Source organism: Pleurodeles waltl, chromosome 8 (genome assembly GCF_031143425.1).
Source record: "Pleurodeles waltl isolate 20211129_DDA chromosome 8, aPleWal1.hap1.20221129, whole genome shotgun sequence".
NCBI classification, from domain to species: domain Eukaryota; kingdom Metazoa; phylum Chordata; class Amphibia; order Caudata; family Salamandridae; genus Pleurodeles; species Pleurodeles waltl.
The window spans coordinates 1,264,901,522-1,264,922,223 of NC_090447.1; the positions used below are offsets into that span (position 1 = coordinate 1,264,901,522).

At 44.0% G+C, this 20,702-nt stretch overlaps 1 protein-coding gene across 2 annotated transcripts in view; it reads left to right on the forward strand.

The window, feature by feature from the left end:
• Positions 1-20,702, forward strand: part of SLC7A1 (solute carrier family 7 member 1) — a 393,527-nt gene that overhangs the window by 230,394 nt on the left and 142,431 nt on the right. For both annotated transcript variants that reach the window (XM_069202197.1, XM_069202198.1), the window contains one exon: positions 5,247-5,421. In XM_069202197.1, coding sequence (XP_069058298.1) covers positions 5,247-5,421 — 175 coding nt within the window. The remainder of the gene's footprint in view (positions 1-5,246; positions 5,422-20,702) is intronic.

Below are 20,702 nucleotides of genomic sequence, written 5' to 3' on the forward strand. Positions count from 1 at the left end.
ATCATAAATCACTATAAAATACTGTCCCAAAATCAGAATGAAGAGTCGTGCAGAATCGAACACAACAATCTTCCTTCAAATAATAAAAGCCCTAGCAAATCAAGAGGAGGTTGGGTACTTACAAAAACGGCCGTTCAGGTAGCCATTGCCCTTAACAGTTGCAGTTGTTTGAAAGTGGGCCAGAGTGTCTGATGCATGAATAAGCCCCTCACCAGGGATACTGCATGCAAAGGAGCTTACCAGTCAGTACGTTATTGTGAGGTTTAAGTTGCTAGTGTTTGTATTCAAATCAAAGTTATCTGCACACTTCATTTTTATTCTAAGCCATATTTACAAGACTTTGTTACAAGGTAGCTATGCTCACTTACAGATGGTCTCCATTCTATCTACCTTCCAAGTAGACAAATCTGCCATTTTAGGTCACCAAATAAAGAAGAAATTCGATCATTTTAATCGACAGAGCGAACTGCTTGACGGAAGCGATACATTTTCTAAAACCAATTCTGCTTCCAGAGCTGCAGTCTCTTGTTACACTGCTGTCTGAGGTGTGGTTTCAGAGATACAAAGGTACAGGTTTGAAATGATTCCTCTGCCTTGTACCTAATTGCGTTGGGAGTCTAAGCCTTTTCCGGGAAAATCACCCTTAAGGCTGCATACTATTGGCAAGTCAAGACTCTTGGCTGTATGGAAAAAATTGTAGATTAACAATTGAGTGGCCCTTTCACAAAAATTTTCTTGGGAAGGGTAGGAGACAGCGGTGAGCTTGGGACTGCTCCACAAGTCACTTTTTTTTTTAAGAACATAATTCTGACTTGTTGACTGATGGAAATGTGAGAACAGATCCAGTTCAATGCTGTGCCTTTTACCCTCATCCAGATTTATAGTTTCTTCAAGGCCATTTTCTCGTTTGACTGTATGATGGGTCGCAGTGAGGGAAAGACCACCAAGGTACCAGGGTATTCTTGCCTAACACGTCTGGAGGGTCCATTATTCAAAGATGTATCCTAACCCTTATCCGAACACCCCTGGCATTTAATTTTCTTCCATTTCATTGTGTCCTCCTTCCTTCTACTACTTGGTGGGACTTCCTCAATGGCACCTTTCTAGTTTTTCTACTTCATCTTCATCTTTGTAAATGATGCCCTGTGTTCTTCTGTGGAAATGTTCAGTATCCTGTAATTGATTATAGCCCCCTATAGGCACATTGTTCTCCAAATCATCAATATGTGCGGCGATATTTCCAAGTCAGTTACTGCAGTTGCACCTCGGACTATCTGTTCTCTCCAGTTGCAGTGTTATTTAGTTTACTGCTGAAAGGGAAATTTTCAGGACAAGACACCTTTAACCTTTGTTGTTCCTGCTTACTAGCTTTTCTTTTTGTTTGAAGTTGGTGCAATATTTTCTTTTAATTCACATTTCACGCATTTGGTGACATGGATCCTGGAGATAGGAAGTGGGGATGTAGATGGGTATTTACTGCTTATGTCTTAATTATTTTTGTGATCTGAATTGTTAAACTATCCTCCAGTAATTCTTTCCAGCAATTCTTTCCAGCATTAGTCAACAAGCTCATAATTTCTTCCAAAGGCATATTGCAATTCTGGTTCCTCAGTTTTATGTTTTTGGTGTATACTCCACACGATAGGCCTACAGTTTCCAGGCCTAAAGCCAATATTACCCTTGCTTTTCCTTGGGGCATTCTTATCATCCCTTCCCAAATTTTAGAGAATTTCCAAACGATACTAGAGAATGTCAGCTTTTCTTGAGCTGTGATTTGCATTTTGCTTCCAGGTTGGTGTCTTTGATGCAATGATGCTTAGGTGTGTAGAGTTTCTCACTTGCTCTAGGACATAATCTTCTAACAAAATATTTCTTTGAAGCTTGTTTTGGCCAGGGCACACCAACATGATTGTGCAGTGCCCACTCACATGGGATCAATGACCAAACCATTCACCTCCACTGGCAAATCACACATTTCCAAGCATGCAGCCTTCATACATGTCTCAGACACTGAAAGCAAAGTATGCCTGTTATGGGGGTCTGAATAGACCTGTTACCAGTGGCTAGCCAGTGCTCATTGCCTTCACAAATGCACAGTTAGAGGTTGGTGCCTCTGACTACAGTCCTGCTGCAACCACTGTCAGTCTGCACATAGTGTGGGTTGAGGTAGTGAGCCTCTAGAACTCACAATGAATCTACGCGTTGGGTGTGCCCCTAGCATTAGAGCTCAGACAAATATGTAATGCACAAGGAGCCCTGCCATTGTCCAGTTCAGTGTTGTGTATAAAACCTACAGGGACAATGTAGTAAAGCTTCACCAAGCCATGCAACTGGGTTTTGTATCAGCATACGCTGTTCACATGTGCAAACGCCTTGACTCGAGCCTTGGTGCTGCACGTTTAGATTGCGGACAGCAACCAGTGCCCTATTCACATTATGAACAGAGGTGGCCTTTACATGTCTTTGAAACATTATGCAAGAAATGAGTTCTGCCCATTTTCATGTTTTTATTACGTGGTTTATGGACTTCCATGCGTCTCTCACTGTAAGCTCTGTTATAATGGATTGGCAGTGCTAACCACCAGTGTCTACCTTTTACGATGCTCGCAGCTGTGCAGCTAGGGCTCCTGGTAACTCCAAGAACATTTAGGTTGATGTTGGCTACAAATCCTACCTACCCTTCCCGTGGCACCCTAGGAACCAAAAGTCCGTATTCGCCACCGAGATTTGCTTATTTGACAGAGGAGAAATATGCCAACTTTATAAGTATAGCAGGACATATTCAGGATTCGGTTTCTGCGATTACAGAAATTCAGAAGATTGGCTGTGTGATCTGTTGACCTATCTTTTCAACTGACCTTAAAACTTTTACTTTCACCATTTTGCAGACTTGTTCTCCGGCCATGCACTTAAACAATTAAGCTGTATTGCCATGGGAGGCCGCTTATGTGGCTTTGTAAGATTTATGAAGGCTTTCTCATAACAAAATGTGATGTGACATGCTCCAGCAGAATGAATGCCTGTCTTTCTTATATTAATATGGTAAAAGTAGTATTTAGACAATCTTTCTGCAAATCAATATAAATTGCCAATCGCAGACATAGCTGAGTGACCAAATTGATACAGTTTAATTGTAAAATTTAATTTAACAACCAATATGCATTTTTTTCTACCGTGCGTCAGAGACTTCCTGTTCACCCCTTGCCCGAAGTATGTTTAAAACTAGAAGAAAGACTCCTCCATACCGTTTGACAGTTGCAATGCTATTAACAATTACAACGCTTCAATGAATCATCTTTTTTAATTAAAATCACTGGAATATTTTGAAAGGCTTTATAGACATTTACATGATCAGCTGTGAGTCAGTACATGTCCTAATGCAGGTCATTGTAAAATGGTACCATCCTTAATGATTTTAAAAGTATTGCATTGTTTTATTGTGTCAGTTATGCTTTTAATAATGAGGTGACACCCCAAAGCCAGTAGGCCTGCCTTTTGATAACTACACTCCATTGTATTGAGCTTAGTATACTTCGGTTGTATTGTGGTTAAAGGGGTCAGGGCTCGCTAGGAGTGTAAACTGTTGGGGGGGTGTCACCATGGGCATATCCACCTGCCATCGTACGTATATATTTGTAAATTAATTAGTAGTGTGCGCATAAGGTACTTTTCTTTTTTACAAGTAAAATCACTGACTCATGTTTTATCAGGTATTATTGGTTACATGCCTGTGGATTGGGATACTACCCACACCACCTCCCTTGCCACCATCAGCTAGTCAAGTGCTACAACTGGGTACTTGGCTCCCTGTAGACTGAAGGTTGCAGATGCAGTACTTGTGAATCACCCACATTGATCTCAACTAATAACCCTCTTTCTCACAACTTAATATTGTAAAATTGCAAACATTTTGCGGTGAAGTGGTTCTAGACCTCGGAGGGCTCTTGATTAAAACTGAATGATTGGAAGCTCGGGAGTTAAAAATGGAAATGGTTATCAATACAGTTGTGAATTTGCAGCATGGCAGAATAAATGCAGAGTAGCCAAATTTAGAAGGACTTGGATGGACCCATGGTAGCAGTAGGCCTGGGCTAAGAAAGATGAGGGAATGAATGATGTAGAACGTCCTGGCAAAAATTAAATTGTGCAGAGTTTTCTGGTGAGTTTCTGCACCCAATTTATGTATAGGGTGGCAGAGATTGATCTTGAAGAGCAATACAACAAATAATATTAGTGTTCATTTAAATGTGTTGCTACCACATTTCCAAGTTTTGCGCTCACTTTTTGGACCAACTGTCCTACGGGGAGAGGTTGAGTGAACTTGAAGAACCTCAGAATTGGCAGATGTATGGAAACTTGATCTTCTCCTCAGTGCCATTGTCTCTAAAACACTGCAGGACAGTGGAATATATAGAGAATTTTTGGAAAGGGTTAAAACTCCAGGTCTGTGTTGAAGAGCTCAGGAAAAACTACTGACTTTAGAGCCTTGGTGGCGCTATATACGCACTGACATTTCTGGAAAGATACCAGCTTTGGGATAGATCTATGGCTTTCTGGTGCAGGAGAGCTAATTCAGCTTGACTGCGGAGATTCATGTGCTCAGCAATCTGCAGGCAGCTAGAGTACCCATTGGAAACATCGATACCAAAAGTAAGTTACTTGTTTTTCTGGTCTCCCATCAAATCTAGTGCCCATTTGCAACTGGATAATGATGATAGGCCCACTGCAAAGAACTGTATTACATTTTGAAAACTAAAGAAATCCTATGTAAATTGCACACGTAGTCCTCATACACTGGAAAAACCTTGTTTTTGAAAACCTAATGCTCTTATTCGGGTTTGTGAATATTTTTCACTTTGTTCCACAGCCTCTCAAAATATGCAGAAATTCGAAAAATGTTAATCCCAAAATATGAGACTCCACTTTGTCAACATTCCAAACAGATCAGTGACTTTCACTATTATTAAAGAAAATAGTCATCCCGACGGGGATAGTTCTCTCGCCCATATTGGATGTTGAAGAAAAAAAGCACGCATTATGAAAACCCCATGAAACAAATGTGTGATATTTGTGTTTCTTGTGTAAACTTTTCCCATCTGGCTTTCTGCTGAGTTGTGTTGGCTTTGGCTAAGCTGAATAAGTCACGTTGTGAAGCGATGCATAATTAAAATGGGATGCCTCAGTATGGTATTGTGATGGCACCACCTAGTATGCACATTTTGATCTTTTACATTTTTTCCCTCCAGGACTCTTAACTTTCGGTGTGAAGGAATCTGCTATGGTCAATAAAGTGTTCACATGTGTCAATGTGCTGGTGCTGGGCTTTGTAATGGTTTCTGGCTTTGTGAAGGGGACCGTCAAAAACTGGCAGCTAACAGAAGAGGACATAATCAACAGCACCAACACATCACATCCAGTCAAGTATGCGGACTTCCTTTCCTTACGTCTAACAAATTTTTCAGACAGATAATCATTTTTCTGTATAAGGCATAATCATTTTTCTGTATAAAGCATCTCACTGTTGTTTTTGCACTTAATATATTGCAGTGTTTTTACTGTGTGAGAAGCTACTTGCACATCTGTGCGTGTTACCATCCTTCTGACAGATGTATTTTATTATGAAAAAGAAAGGTACTGCAAACATTACTCTCCTTTGTCCTAAACCCTACTGATTTCCCAACTGTCTAGAAAATCTTCGAAGCGGGATAGTTTGCACGCAGCCTGTACAAATTAAGTCTTGCAGTGCTCACAATCTGTTCCTTCCCACTTTCTGTAAAGTAGCCTTCCCCTGAAACTTAACAGAAAGAAGATCAAACATAAACTTTGCCATATCGAATAAGAACAAACTTTACATGTGACGGTAAGATTATGAAAGGCTCAGCAGTGTTAAAAAAACAGCTTTTGCCAAGCCAGGTGGAGCAATTGTACTTGCTGTACAGGAACACTGACTTGTCTTTAGATGCCCATCATTGGTAGAGCCCACATTACGTGCTCTAACCAAATGGTCTGCTTCCTCATCCATAAATGAGGACAATCCTATATGTCCACCAAGAGACATTATGAGGATAGTTCCACTTACTCCACCCAGAGGACAGACACTTGTTATTTCTAATCACAAAGATCCATTGAACACTCCACTCAGTTAAGACAGGAGTGAATAGATTAATTTACCCTGTTACACTCTTGCTTAGAGGCCATTTCTCTTGGGTGTACTTTTAACAAGGATGAATGTAGAATCCCTCGTATAATCAGCAAACCAGTGCTGGTATAGTACTGAAATGACCCACAGAGGATACAGTGTCCACTTCGCCATCTCCAAGTTTATTTTTAATCACACTGGGGCAAAACAGATGTGACAAACAGGGGTTGGTTCTTAATTACTGGTACAAACTCTACTTCAAAAGATGACTCCTCCATAGCCCAGCTTTGGATACCGTGGACATGAGACCTCCCCCAGCTACAAAATTTGAACAAGGGTCTAGTGATCAGTATTTCCTCAAATGGAATGCCTATAGTGCTAAGTGGCCCATTCACACACCAACAGTTCTCGATCTATTGCAATATTGCGTCTTTCTTCTTCACTCAATGTTCTCAAAGCGTATGCCACAACCTGCTCTTGTATCACAGGCCTTAACAAAAACAAATTGCTCCCCACCCACAAGCATTAACGGTATCCACACAGTACTTCACAATACAGATAGTAAGATAGGGGCATTTATGATTTCATTTTTCTCAGTCAAAAGCATTTTGTTGATCCTTGCTCTAGGTAATCTTGTCCTTTGCTTAAGTTTTTCAAAGAGGCTCTATCACACTTGAAATACTGTCATATTTGTTAAATTTACAAAGTCCAGAAAACAACAAATTCTTGTTGGTGTCTTTCATTGGTGCGTTCCTGATGACATCTTTAATCACTCTGTGGGGACAATTCCTTCGGCCTATTGAATCTCTTTTTGATTTGAAAAATTTACATTTCTCAGCACAAAGAAGTAGTTGTTTTTTGGGAAGTCGCTAACTAAAGGGGAATGAGGAGGGTTTAAAGGAGCTGGGTCTATCCTCCTTAAGGCTTCAGTAAACGTACAAAAAAAACCAGCCCGGAACAGAAACTTTCACAGGGAGAAAAAAAGTTTTTTGTTTGAAAAACCCTCACCCACCAGGGTTACCCCTTGGTGGCATGCTTCATCATTGGATTTCCTCCCGTTCTGCTGCAGAACGAGGCGTACTGTGACCAACGGAATATGTGGGTGCACTGTTGGTTTCAACAATGTGAATGCTAGAAAGGGATAGGAGTGGCAGGGTCTTGGTGGGTTAAAAATACTACCCTCTGGGTGATATTACTAATTTAATACGTCTCACAGGGGTGGAATGATTAAAAAGGGGTTTTGGGAGGGTGTGTATATTATGTAACTGTCCTCCTAGGTGGTCTACATGATTTCAGAGTCTACCCCTAGACTCCTTATCAGGAACAAAGTGAACTCCCTAGTGTCACTCCTTGTGCGCCTGTCACTAATAGAAGCACTGTTACTACTTGCTATGTGATAAGGTAATGTATATAACTAAATTAAATAATACCCATCAGTATTATTGTTCTGCTGGGCAAACCGGTGGAAGAGACAGGAAATAAAATAAAAACATAAATGTATCTCTCAGGGGTGTGGTGCTATTGTCACCATCACCCAGCCAAATGGCACTTGTAATTCATATAAAAAACCAAATACAAGACGTACTACACGTAAGAAACACTACAACACACTTAAACATGTGAGGCGCCTCTGAGAAAACACATGTGGTGCATGCATGACCTACTTTCAGTATCTATGCTATTTGCATCTTATGCCCTCCGATAGGAGGGTGTGGTTGTAGTCACACATTGAAAAATATAGTTGGTAAAGTCACTCACTGAGCGTGTTCTTACCACTGCAGGTGGTGAAGAGCTTTGTGCGCACTTACTTTGTCAAAGCAACACTCCCGCCAGTAGCCTACTTCTCACCTCGCCGGGGCCCGAATAACACTGCGATCCCAGTTGGGATCCGGTATTTGTAAGGGAAAACTGCTCATGCGTCCCAGCTCGTGGTCGCATCTAGGACTAGACTGACGACCTCCCAAGATGGCGGTCGTCTGTGTCCTAACAGGACTGCAAGGGCCCAAGTTACGGGTGCCCCTCGTGGTGCCTGTGGCAAAAATAAGCGTATGGCACCAGTTATCTGACAATGGAGGCAAGGGTGGGGGAGAACAAGACACGGGAAGGAGGATGCGTGGGGATGTTTGGGGGGGAAGGGGCAGAGAAGTAGGAAAAAAGGACAAAAAGAAAAAAGGGGGAGGGGGAGTTTAGGGTGGAAGGGGGTAAAAAAGGGGTTTGGAAAGGGCAAAGACGGAGGAAAAGAAAAGAGAAAAAGAGAAAAAAAAGGGAAGTGACCAGTGAGTCACAAAAAATTATAAAAATTCATAAAAATATATATAGCCTAGCCTCCTTGTGATGTTCAAGCATGAGCCATTGGTACTCATCTGTTTGTGCGCTATTGATGCTATGGGAGGAAATTTTTTTGGTGTCACGGCCACACTTTAAGTTACTGCAATGTTCCCCAATGCAAATGTTTGCTTTGCGGGTAGTCATTCCTATGTAATGCAGATTGCATGGGCACGTAATCATATAGACTTGGGTGTTGCAGTTGGTAAAATCCCTGATTTCCCATGTGGAGTTATTAAAAATAACCCTCTTAGTTGTGCCTGTCAAATGGCACACACTGCAATTGCTGCATGGGTGATGTCCTGTCAGTGGTGGTAGGAGGTTGGTGGTGTTCAGCCCTCTCTTGGGTGGGTGCGGCAGGGTGTGTACCAGTATGTTTTTTATGCTTTTGCCACACCTATGGGGAAAACATAGGTTTGGGAAGGTCCAAACGGCCGCTATTTAAAATGCGCTAATGTTTGTTGATAATCTTATTTACCAGGTTGGAGGCTATACTAAATGTCGTAATACATATGGGCCTTTCCTCTTTCTCTTTGAAGACGTCTGTGCAAAAGGGCCTCTGTTGTTGCGTGCTCGTTTCATGGCACGGTTGATGATTCTGGGGGTGTAATTTCTAGCCTCCAATTTTGATGCAAGGTTCTGGACTTGCTGTATATAGTCGAATACCTCGAAACAGTTCCTCCTGAGTCTGAGGAACTGGCAAAAGGGAAGGTTCTCTCTCAAATGGCGAGGGTGTGCACTGTCAAATAATAGCAAACCGTTCTTAGCTGTTAGTTTCTCATGAGTCGGAGTTTTTAGGGTGCCATAAGTTGCTATAATGTTAAGGTCAAGGAAAACTAGTTGTTCTTTACTCTTCGTTAGAGTGAATTTCAGATACTGATCTTGCACGTTGAGCCATGCCAAAAAAGGGGCTATTTGTGTTTCCTCCCCTTTCCAGGTGACTAAGATATCGTCAATGTATCTTTTCCATAGAGTGATGTTATTCCTATATGTGTTGGTGGTTTAAAGAATTATTTCCTTCTCCTGATGGTGAACGTAAAGACCTGCTAGACTTGGACCAAAGGTGCTTCCCATGCTTGTGCCATGTTTCTGAAGGTACAGTGTCTTCAAAACCGAAAACGTTATTGGTTAATGCCCAGAAGCAGCATTCCAGAGCCAAGGTGCTTAGTGTCTGGTATTCCCAGTCTATATCAAACATGACCTCCTCTAATGCGTGAAGTGTGAGAGTGTGGTAGACTCGTGTACAGGCTCTCCACGTCCAAACCCAACAGTGTTTCATTGGTAGGGTCGAAAGGCCTGTCTTTAAGGAGAGACAGTACATCCTTCGTGTCCTTCAAATGCGTGTCTGTATTTTGGACTATGGGTCTTAGGAAAGCATCAGCAAAATGGGACAGGAGTTCCAAAACTGAGTTTATGCCAGACATAATGGGTCTCCCTGGTGATCCTTCCAGGTTTTTATGGATTTTGGAAATAGTGTAAAAATATGGGGTCACTGGGTTCCTGTTCATTAGGAAATCACCCTCTTTCTGGGAAATCCAGTTATGTGCCAGTGCTTGCTCAACCATACTGCTGATCTTGTTTTTTGCTGGAAACTAGTCGGACCTTCCTGTAGTATCTCTTAATTCTGTGCATCGCCCAGCAGTCCCAAGCACTCATTCCTATAGTTGTCTGTGGTCTGGGTGACGAGGGCACCCCTTTTGTCTGCTGGCTTGTGAATATGCTTGTATTGTTGGCTAGGTCTTGTAGTGCTTTCTTGTCTTCCCTTGTATTATGGAATACACTTCGAGAGGTAGGATCAATGTCATTGCTATCTTTCATGACCGCTTGTTCGAATGCCAAGATTTCAACTGAGATAGAAGCACTAGATGGCGTGAAAGAGGATTTATTGCGTAGACCAGTGTCACCCATAGTGGGGCCCTTAGTAGATGGGCAGTCTCCAAACTAGGATCTAAGCTTAACCTTCCTTATGAATTTGTTGACCTCCATACATAACTTGAATTTGTCTAATGGGGCAGTGGGGACAAATCCTAAACCTTTCTCCGGGACACTTGTTTGTGCGGGGTAAGTGTCAATCCACTCAAGTTAACAATTAAACTGTGTGGTTGCTTGGGCCCACTTGGATGTCCCAACCTTGTGAGTTCTCCACCTTCATACTCCGGGTCAGCGTTCTCCCCTGCTCTGCGTCCGGTGCCCAGTGGACTTGAGACTCTTTGTCCTGCCCTTTGGGCGTCCTTGTCCTGTCCCTAAGAAAGGATGGTACTGTGCGTGATGATCTCCCTGGGGACCCCAATGTTTGAAAGGTAGAGTTTACCCGTGAGGTGGCATGGGACCCTGTGAAAAAGGGCCTGGCATAAAGGGGCCTTGCATTTCATGTGGCGGGTACATAGGCCACCCTCCCCGGAACTGAAACCTGTTCTCCTTACTCTCCTATTTCGACCCCTACTTGAAAAAAAATGATCTTGTGTTGGAGTTGGAATTGCTAGAGCCCGAGTCGGATGAGTGAGTCAGTGTTATACCCTGGGGTCCTCCCTGATGACACATAGTCTTCTCTAATGTAGGGGTGCACCTTTTCATGGGAGAATTTACTGACATCTTTCTTAATTTTCTGGTATTTAGTCTGTTGTAGGTATACGTCATGCTCATTGGTGGATTGGTTTTTGGAAAATCTTGTCATTTTGGAAAATAAAAGGTTTGTTCCTCACTAGTAGGCCCTGTGGTGCTGCACTTGCCCTCAGGTACTCAGTCATCATGATACCATGGATCATGGTCTTCACCCGGTCTCGCTTAAGGGTGTTAGGTTCATCCCAATCCTTGCTATCACCTATATTCCCAGATGTGGGTGTGTCACCAAATGGGGATGTTGATTCTAAGATCCTTTCAACCTCCTCAGATGAGAAAGTGTCAATTGAAACATTATTTTCTTTCCCACATTTATCTTCATTGGTCTCCTTGACCCAAGTGACTGACTGTTTCATGGCCATAGATATCTTGAATATTTCCTCCATGTTGGGTCACACATGACCCATAACCATTCTGGTGTCTTCTTGCTGTTATTTGGTCCCTAAGCGTAAACTCAAAGCTGTCAGGAACTCATCACAGGATTCATGTTCCTTCTGTCTCCCAGTATAGAAATGGCAAATTTTCAAGTTTATACTTATGCAGGGTTTGAAATAGTTCTCTACCCCAAGTTTAGCATCTTTTTACTAGTCAGTCCTTTTCCCTTGGTGACGTTCTACCTTTGGGAAGTAGCCTTTGGCCCTCAAAGCCCAAATAGTGCAGTAAAATATACAACGTCCGTTGACTGTAATCTAGGCATCAGTCGTATCTAGAAATATGAGAAATTCTCCTGCCTTTTCCAGGGTATGAGCTGGTCTCCTACACATTGCAGACATTTGAGGTGGATCAGATTGCATTGTCGTAGCTACACAAGGTTACAAAGAGAATCCTAACTAGAAGCTCAAGTAAACATAGCACTTGTTCCAGGAAAAAGTAAATGAGTCTTAGAAAAAGGATGTAGAGGTGTGTTACACCTCGCAGTTCTGCTGTAAGGATGGGGAGCAACCTCACAAAGAATAGGTCTTTATGGGTATGCAGAGAAAAATCAGGAGTATTGGTGCAACTTGGAACATGAAAATGGAATGCAAGTTGTTTCCTGGCACTTCCAGTATCCATACTGTGTAGGGTTCATACAGCACCTTTTTTCGTATTCCTGATACAATTGAAGTCTGAGAAACTGTGGCAAAGGTGCTGTAATTCTTTCATGCTGTCATTATTGGGTATTATTAAAAGCTTTAGAACTTTTTCCACTCTTGGCTACAACTACAGCTCTACAGCGTCAGAAGGTAAGCAGTGCTACAACGGAGGCACAGAAGTTATCTAGCGCCCTTGTAAAGGATTCTTGTGTGCATCCATGCTTTTTGATCAACAAGTGCCTAACTAGTAACTGATCAGTTTTACTGACAGTGGAAAGGAGAAGGAGCAGCAGAGCTTTGACACATGGAAAGACAGCAAAGTTTAAGCGCAGGTGAAAACATATAATATTAGTACTAGAAGCAATGAAACTTTGAAAACAATATCTTTAAACCTTGAAAGGTAAATTTATGCAGAAAATGTGTACCATAGGACAAGTGTGGTTTGCCCAGGACATTCTGCAGATGATCAAGAAGAAAACACTTTCTTGGTGATGAGGCATGGACAATTTGCACAATATCAGGATGTGAGGAGACTAACTTGGTCTCTTTGAAAAAGCAGGCGGGTGCAACACAAATTAGAATAACAGTCTTAAGCATCTTTCTGAATTTGAAGTGATCTGTGCATATACGGATGTCTTAAGGCAATTCATTCCAGTAAGAGGGGGCCAGACGGTAAAAAGACCTACCCTCTGCCATCACCTTTGGTACGTGGGACAGTGAGTAGTGCTTGCTCACTGGATCTCAAATGCTTGGCGGGACAATAGTGTTTAAGCTTCAAGATAAGATACCTGGGGCCCTTCTCCATTAAGGACTTGCAGGTGAGACAGCAGATTTTAAAGCTTGTTCTTTTCCTAATAGGCAACCAATGCCAAGTCCTCGAGAGGTATAGAGGCAGTACCAGAAGGAAGATTGCAGATGGAATGAGCAGCTGTGTTTTGCACAACTTGAAGTTTGAAGAGTAAAGTCTTGTCAGCAGAAGTCAGCAAGACATTGCCTGCTGATAAGCCCCTGCACTAAAGTTTTCCTCACTGACAGAGGTTGAAAAGGGAATGCTTGCCTCAACAGGCGCATTGTATGAAAGAATGTGCCGACAGTAGACAGGACATGCTCTTTCATGGCTAAGGTTTGGCCAGTCGGACTCCTAGGTTCTTTATTGCCTGTTTTGGGGCGAGGCCCAGTTCTGCAGGCTGCCAATCAGCCAACCAAAGCTTTTGGGCCTTTTCAAAAAGCATGGTCTTGGTTTCTCAGGCATTCACTTGACATCCAGGCTGCAGTCACTTTCATCCCTGTAGCAAACCATGTTTTTGCTTCAACCAGCTTTGTCAAAGGAGATGACCAACTGTGTTGTCATCTGCATAGGATAGAATTTCAAATCTGAAGGATTTTATGATCTTAGCGAGGGGAGCAACATAAATATGAAAGCATAGGACTTGGGCAAGAGCTCTGGGGCCCTCCCTTGTCTATCAGCATAGTGTGAGATTTAAAAGATCCCAGCGAGATGGTTTGGGTTCTGTTACTTAGAAAATCACTGAACCATTGAAGGGAAGTCCCATTAATTCCAATATCATACAGTCTTTGAAGCAGCCTGGGAAAGGACACAATATTGAATGTTGTGGATAAGTCAGAGAGCACAAGCATGGATGGTAACTCAGCATCAAAAACAAGTTGTATAAGATCGGTTAACAGCCACTAAGGCTGTCTCGGTGCTATGTGAGGAACAGAACCCAGATTGTGATGGGTCCAGTATCATATTGTCTTCTAAATAAGTAGAACGTTATTTTAGTCCTTCCAACATTTTACCCAACAGTGGGCGTGGCGAAATGGGACAATAGTTGCTGAGATCAGAAGGTGTGATGTTGGCCTTTTTTTGTATAGTTTTAACCTGAGCTAGTTTACAACACAATGGGATTTTTCCTGTATTTATTGATAAATTAAACAAGGAAGCATACCACCGGGCCAGTTGGTGGGATAGTAATGCTGATTTTCTAGGTGGACATGGTTACAATGGGGAGCCAGATTTGGCTGTTTCAAGAAAGCTTTAAATAGATATCAAGGTAAACGAGTCAAGCCTTGCCTAAACCATTTTGTCAATTAACTGGAGGACCGTTTTAGTTAAGTTCACTGCCAGTCTTGTAAAGGTCTCATAAATGAGATTGCTTTATTTCTTCAAAAAAAAACTGTTATGCGTCACACAGTTCTTGTGAGGCCTGAGTTTCCAGGCAGTGGGCACGGGGATTGGTGAAGTCATTTAGCACTTTAAGGAGGACTTTAAAAGAAGAATTCTCAGCTTTATTAATCTGATTAGTAATGTAAATTTTACAGGTCACTTCAATATTTCTGTGGTACACAGCAAGAGATGGTTTATAGCCTACCTCACCATTGTAATTGTCATGTGCAAGCTTCTTTCTAATCTTTTACAGGAGGATTTCTATTGACTTATTTTGGTGGTGTACCAGGGTGCTTATGGTCTATGCTTGGCTTTTACAAAGATTTAAAAGCGGAGTTCAATGCTTTACGGAAATCTGCTGTAGCTTGATCAATTTCTAGTGTTTCAGTAGCCAATGAGAACCTAAATTCTTTGGAAGAGGAGTCGGGGGTGATTCTCTTCCAAAGTCTAGAAGCTCTTATGTTAGTAATTCTGGTCTTCTCAGTCTGATCTATTTTAGGCATCTGGAAATAGATTAAACAATAAGTCCAGAAAGGAGGTAGGGTTTTAGAGTTAGTAAAAAGTAAATCCAACGTGTCCTGCAACATGGGTAGGCCCACTGAGTTTCTAGTGCAGGCAGAGCGTTGCTAAATCCGACATAAGTAGAGCTACATCGGGATTTAGAGATTCTCATCCAAGTTAATTAAAATCGCCTAGTAGAAGAAATTGTTGAGAGAATAGAACATGAGTGGCAATGTGCTCTTAAGTGATGGCTGAAACTTTTTTTTTTTTTAGAACCTAGAGGTCTGTATACTGAGGCACCTTTCCAGCAAGAATTAGGAGACAGTTCCATTTAAAAAATACATATATAGTCCCAATCTGTAACTGATGTATCAACAAGCAAAACATTGACAGCCTTTAAAAACTGTGACTATGCTGCCCTGTGTTTTTTTTTTTTTTTTTACTCTGTCAAGTCTAAGCTTGCAGTAGTTATCAGGAAGTGCCAGTGGGATTGCTGGTAAAGAGGTGGGACTCCTTCAGGTTTCAGTAAGAAAATCTGCCTCTGGAGACAGTGATGAGAGCAATCCCCGAAAACTCAGTAGCATGCTTAGATTGAGACCTAATATTACAGAGAAAACTGTTAGGACAGCTAGGGTCTTGGGATGCAAAGAAAGTTAAACGAAGTATCAATAGGAAAGTCCCCTGCCCGTGAATAAATGCAAAGATCCCCTGATTGTGTTCATATTTGTGACTTTGGGAAAGTCTTTTTAAATTGAAATTTACATTTAAAACAAGCCACAGGACCCTCTCGATAATATGGAAAGCGAGTGGTACAGTGAGTGGTTATAGCTGTTGAAGCTAAGCCCAAATCACCTAGTCTATGCAAGGCTTCAGCAGTATAAGTAATATAAGCTGGGTGACTAACCTCTGATATGTAAGGAGCAGGGGTCCTGGCTCCTGGTCAGTCAGGCGCAGATGGACTTGTGTGCCGGCATTGTCTTTTGAAGTGAGAGGAGCTTAGCACTAAACCGCTAACTCCAAAAGAAGACGTCCTCAACCAGTAAGTGGGGCAAACTGAAAATAGCTTTTTTCGCTCCATCAAAGACCATGGCAGACTGGAAAGCTCTTTCAGCTCAGTTTCAAAATATGCACAGTTTAACGTTTTAACAAATAAAAACCAACAAATATAAGCCAGACAGATAAAAATCAGCTTGCATTAGGTATTGTCAAAATGAATACCGGACTGCCAAAGAACTGTTGAATAAAGGAGAAGCAAGAGATTTCTTGATGTAGTCTTGGGTGTAGCCCTTAGAGATGTTGCGCTGGAAGTCCCCCTTATGGTCCGTCAAATGAAGAAGAAAGGCATATTTTGGCTGTACGCAGCTGCTGTCGGTCTAGAGCATGCTCCAAGTCTCCCATGACCTGCATCCAGAAAAGGTCAATTATTGGGCAGCATTATACTAGGTGGAAAAAGTTTTTATCAACCAAAGAGCATCTAGGGCAGTCCAGGCCCATTGTGTGGAAGATAACGTTCAGCCTGTGCAGTGCAAGGTGCGTACAACATATGTAATTAATTTGCATCTGCAAGACATCAACCCCCATGTGCAGTGCTATATTATATAGCCAGGAGACCAGGTGGCTCCCCCGACCGAATGTCATTGTCTGTAATAAGTTGTGTGGGCTGCTCATGCTCCAGCACCCCATACATCTGGCTAGAGTCGGGGCCCTATACGTTAAGAACTGGGTACCTGGTATTCTGTTTTCAGGCCTCCACCTCCTCCACTGTGTGGCAGGATCCATCAGAGTAGCAGCCCCTCAATCTCCACACCCGCCTTGTTCCAGGTATTTAGCTGCTGGCATGTAAAATACCCTTCCTTGTTTATAGGGAATCTCCCCAATGGAACCTCCAGTGCATAGAGCAGGGCCGGGCCCACGCTATGGCGCACCCCCTCCCCCCACCACAGGAGGGCTATCTGCAGGTGTCCTGTTTGGTTGGGCAATGTCAGCTTGGCTCCCAGCAGCATGGCCAGTACTGCCCCCTCTGCACTCACCGTCCCAAGCGCCCCCAGTTCATCAAGCCCAAGTCCCACCAGCCAACCAGCGACCCATTGCAGCTGCACCATGTAATAATATAGCTCAAAGTCAGAGACCCCTATTCTGCCCTTAATAGTCGGTCTTTTGAGTGTGCACAGGAACACGTGGGTACTCTTCCCAGCCCAAATCCGATTTCGGAGCATGCCTTTAATGGCTTGAAACAGTGACTTGAATATCCATGCTGGCAAGTTAGTAAAATAATACAGGACTCTAGGCAGCATAACCATTTTGGTCAGTGCTATCTGGGCCATTTTAGGGAGTTTCAACATCCTCCAAAATGCAGCACTGCCTCGGAGGGCGCGCAGCATACCTCCAGAATTGCCCTCTCTGATGTCAGTGTTGGCATGGCAAACCTTGACCTCCCAGATATTTTAGCAGCGTGGGCTCCCATCAGAGTCCCACTCCAGGCACAACCAGTGGCTGTTCTGCCAGCCAACGGACACAGGGAATGCACATGATTTTTGCCAGTTCGGCTGTAGGCCAGAAACACGACCGAAGAGGATGACACTCTAGGAAATACCTGTACTCTGATCTCTGAGTAAGATGAGCATGTCTGTGTAAAGTGAGACGGTGTGCTCTGCCATCTAGTGGGATTCTCATTCCACATCCCTCTGTCCGCAGCATGCAGCCACTGGCTGCATCAGTGCACAGAGCATAGGGGGCATCCCTGCTGCATACCCCAGTTTACCTCAAAAGTGTCCAATATGCACTTTCCCATGTCCACACATGCCTGCACACATGTATAAAGGAGTCTGATCCATCCCTCCCCCAATGCTGTCTGGTGCATGACAGCTTGCAAGTAGTCTCATTGCAGTGCATTGAAGGCCTTCCATATGTCCAGGAAGACCAACACCTCTGGGTACCATATCTCCGATGTTTGGTTAAGGATAGGATACAGTCACCTTATGTTGAGTGAGGTGTTGTCTCAGGTTAAACCCATTCTGGTCTTTGTGTACCAGGGGTCTGAAGTGGGGCTTGAGCCTGGGAGCCAGTACTTTACTCAGGCTCTTGTAGTCCACGGTTACTATTGACAGGTGGAGTCTCTCGGGACTTTGGGCATACACCACATGTCCCTCAAGGCCCAGCATTTCCAGAATTCCTGCCAGTCCCTGAGGCACTGTACCAGTCTTCCTGCAGACGGTTCTGTGGGTAGGGGTGGGGGGTTCGATCTGTCAAGCCCCATGTGCACAACACAGTTAGTCACCCCCAGCAGCAGTGTGTACAGACTTTGCATAAGGATTTGGGATAGCTTGGTGAGAAACTGCGCCTGACCCACATTGGGGGCATAAAGGCTACCTGCCAGTATTTGAAGCCTATTAGTTCTCCCCACCACTAGTACATAGCAGCCCTCTTCATCGATAGTAGTCTCTAAGGTTTCCAGCGAGATCCCGGACTTAACTCCGATCAGCACTCCTGGAAAAAGCAAAATATCAAGTAGCATATACCTAGCTCCTCAATAGTCTTTGCAGCTTAAGAATTTCAGATCCCCTTAGGTGGGCCTCCTCTAGGAGGGCTATATCAGCAGTTCTTCACTTTTGATAGGAGAGGATTTTATATCACTCACAGAGCCCATCCCCTGAACATAGCCATGTCATGAGTCACATCTTATCACCCCTCCCCTCTGCCATCATCTAACCCCAACAGCACAGCCCTGCCCACACACTGAGCAACAAGACAAAAATCCCAACTTCCCACCCACAGATCAGTCGCAACAGCGCTCTAACCAAAATTAGAGGTCCGCACAATTGAAAAATCCAAACTTCCAATACAATCAATCACAGGAAGGGATGGTCACCATATAATGTGCACTGGTAGGTTAGTGATTCATCACCCCCCCACCCCCCCCAAGCTGAATATGAAACAGGATCAAGCATGTCCAGAACCAGTCTGACTCAGGAGAAAAGTGCAGAATTGCGGAGCAGTGATCATGCATGGCACCTACCAGGGGATTCCCCTCCTTGGTCCTCCCCTGTCATGCAGGTGGAGGAAAGTTTGAGGGGGTAATGCACTGTCGCTGTCCCACTCACCCCAGCCCCCTCTCCCCCCCCCCCCCCCCCCCCCCCCCAAGATTCTCCAGCATCCTAGGGTCAGTAGTAGCCCATCTGCTAGCTCCTCTAGTAAGGTGTTAGAGTCAAAGTGTTCAGAGGATGCCATTGGGCTGCTGATCTCCGAGGCATGCTCCGGCAATGACCTCGGGGAGGATGCTGTGACCAGTGCAGCCACTTTCTCCTCAGTCTGGTTGTGGTCTGGGCGCATGCCACTGGCATCTGCTCATCCGCGCCCTGCTGCAGTGCCTTTCCCGTGGTGGAGCTGACTTGTTTTCTCCATCCAGCCCTGGCAATTCCACCGGCGGCTCGTTAAGGAACAGTGTCGTGTCTCCCATGATGACCTTTAGACGGGCAGGGAACAGTTGAATGTTTAGAACCCTAGCCTGTTGCAGCTCAGATTTTCACAGCAAGAAATAAGGCTGGGTGTATGATGGAGACGCATGCATAAATCACTTATGCCTTAACAATGCGGTCTCAACAACAATCGCATCTTTACCACCCATGCCTTTATCTTGCATGCATTGCCAACATATTTTGTTGTAAAAGGAACATGCGTGGTAAATTCTCCCCTGCCCCTTGGGGGCAGATTGGCCTATTTTTATGAGGCCAATCTGCCCCCAAAGGGGACAGAAACCACTAGACACCAGGGAGTTTTTTTTTCCGTGAATTTCACGCAAGGGTCGCTCCCCTGGAGGGGCAAATTTATTTTAGGCCATTTCTGCCCGCTTTGGGGGCAGATCGGCCGATTTTAGGTCAGTCTGCCCCAAGGGGGGCAGAAACCACTAGGCACCAAGGGTCGCTCCCCAGGGGGGTGGGGGGTGGGGGGTGGGAGGGCAAATTTATTTTAGGCCATTTTTGCCCCCCCTATTGTTATTAGGCCAATCTGCCCCTGGGGGGGGCAGAAACCTCTAGGCGACAGGGCAATTGTTTTTGTTTTTTTTGTTTGTTTTTTCAGAGATGGGGAGCGACCCATTAGGCAAGGGTCGCTCCCCTGGGGGGTAAATTGTATTTAGACCATTTTTTAGGTCAATCTGCCGCCAAGGGGGGGCAGAAACAACTAGGCACCGGGGATTTCTTTTTTTTTTTTTTTTGCACCAATGTCACGCAAGGGGAGCGACCCCGTAGGCAAGGGTCGCTTCCCGGGGGGGGGTTGGGGAGCAGGGGGCAAATTTATTTTAGGCCATTTCTGCCCCATCGGCCTATTGTTGTTAGGCCGATCTGCCCCCGGGGGACAGAAACCTCTAGGCGCCAGGGTGATTTTATTTTTTTATTTTTTTTAGAAATGGGGAGCGACCCATTAGGCAAGGGTCGCTCCCCTGGGGGGTAAATTGTATTTAGACCATTTCTGCCTTTGGGGGCAGATCGGCGGATTTTAGGTCAATCTTCCCCCAAGGGGGGGCAGAAACAACTAGGCACCGGGGATCTTTTTTTGCGCCAATGTCACGCAGGGGGAGCGACCCGTAGGCAATGGTCGCTCCCCGGGGGGGGTTGCGGGGGCAAATTTATTTTAGGCCTTTTCTGCCCCCCCCTGGGGCCGGCTGAGCTAGAGGCCAAAATCCACAGGCAGACACTTTGCAAAAAACACCTCTGTTTTCTGTGAAAAAATGTGATGTGTCCACATTTTGTTTTGGGCCATTTCCTTTCGTGGGCGCTATGCCTACCCACACAAGTGAGGTACCATTTTTATCGGGAGACTTGGGGAAACACAGAATAGCAAAACAAGTGTTATTGCCCCTTGTTTTTCTCTACATTTTTTC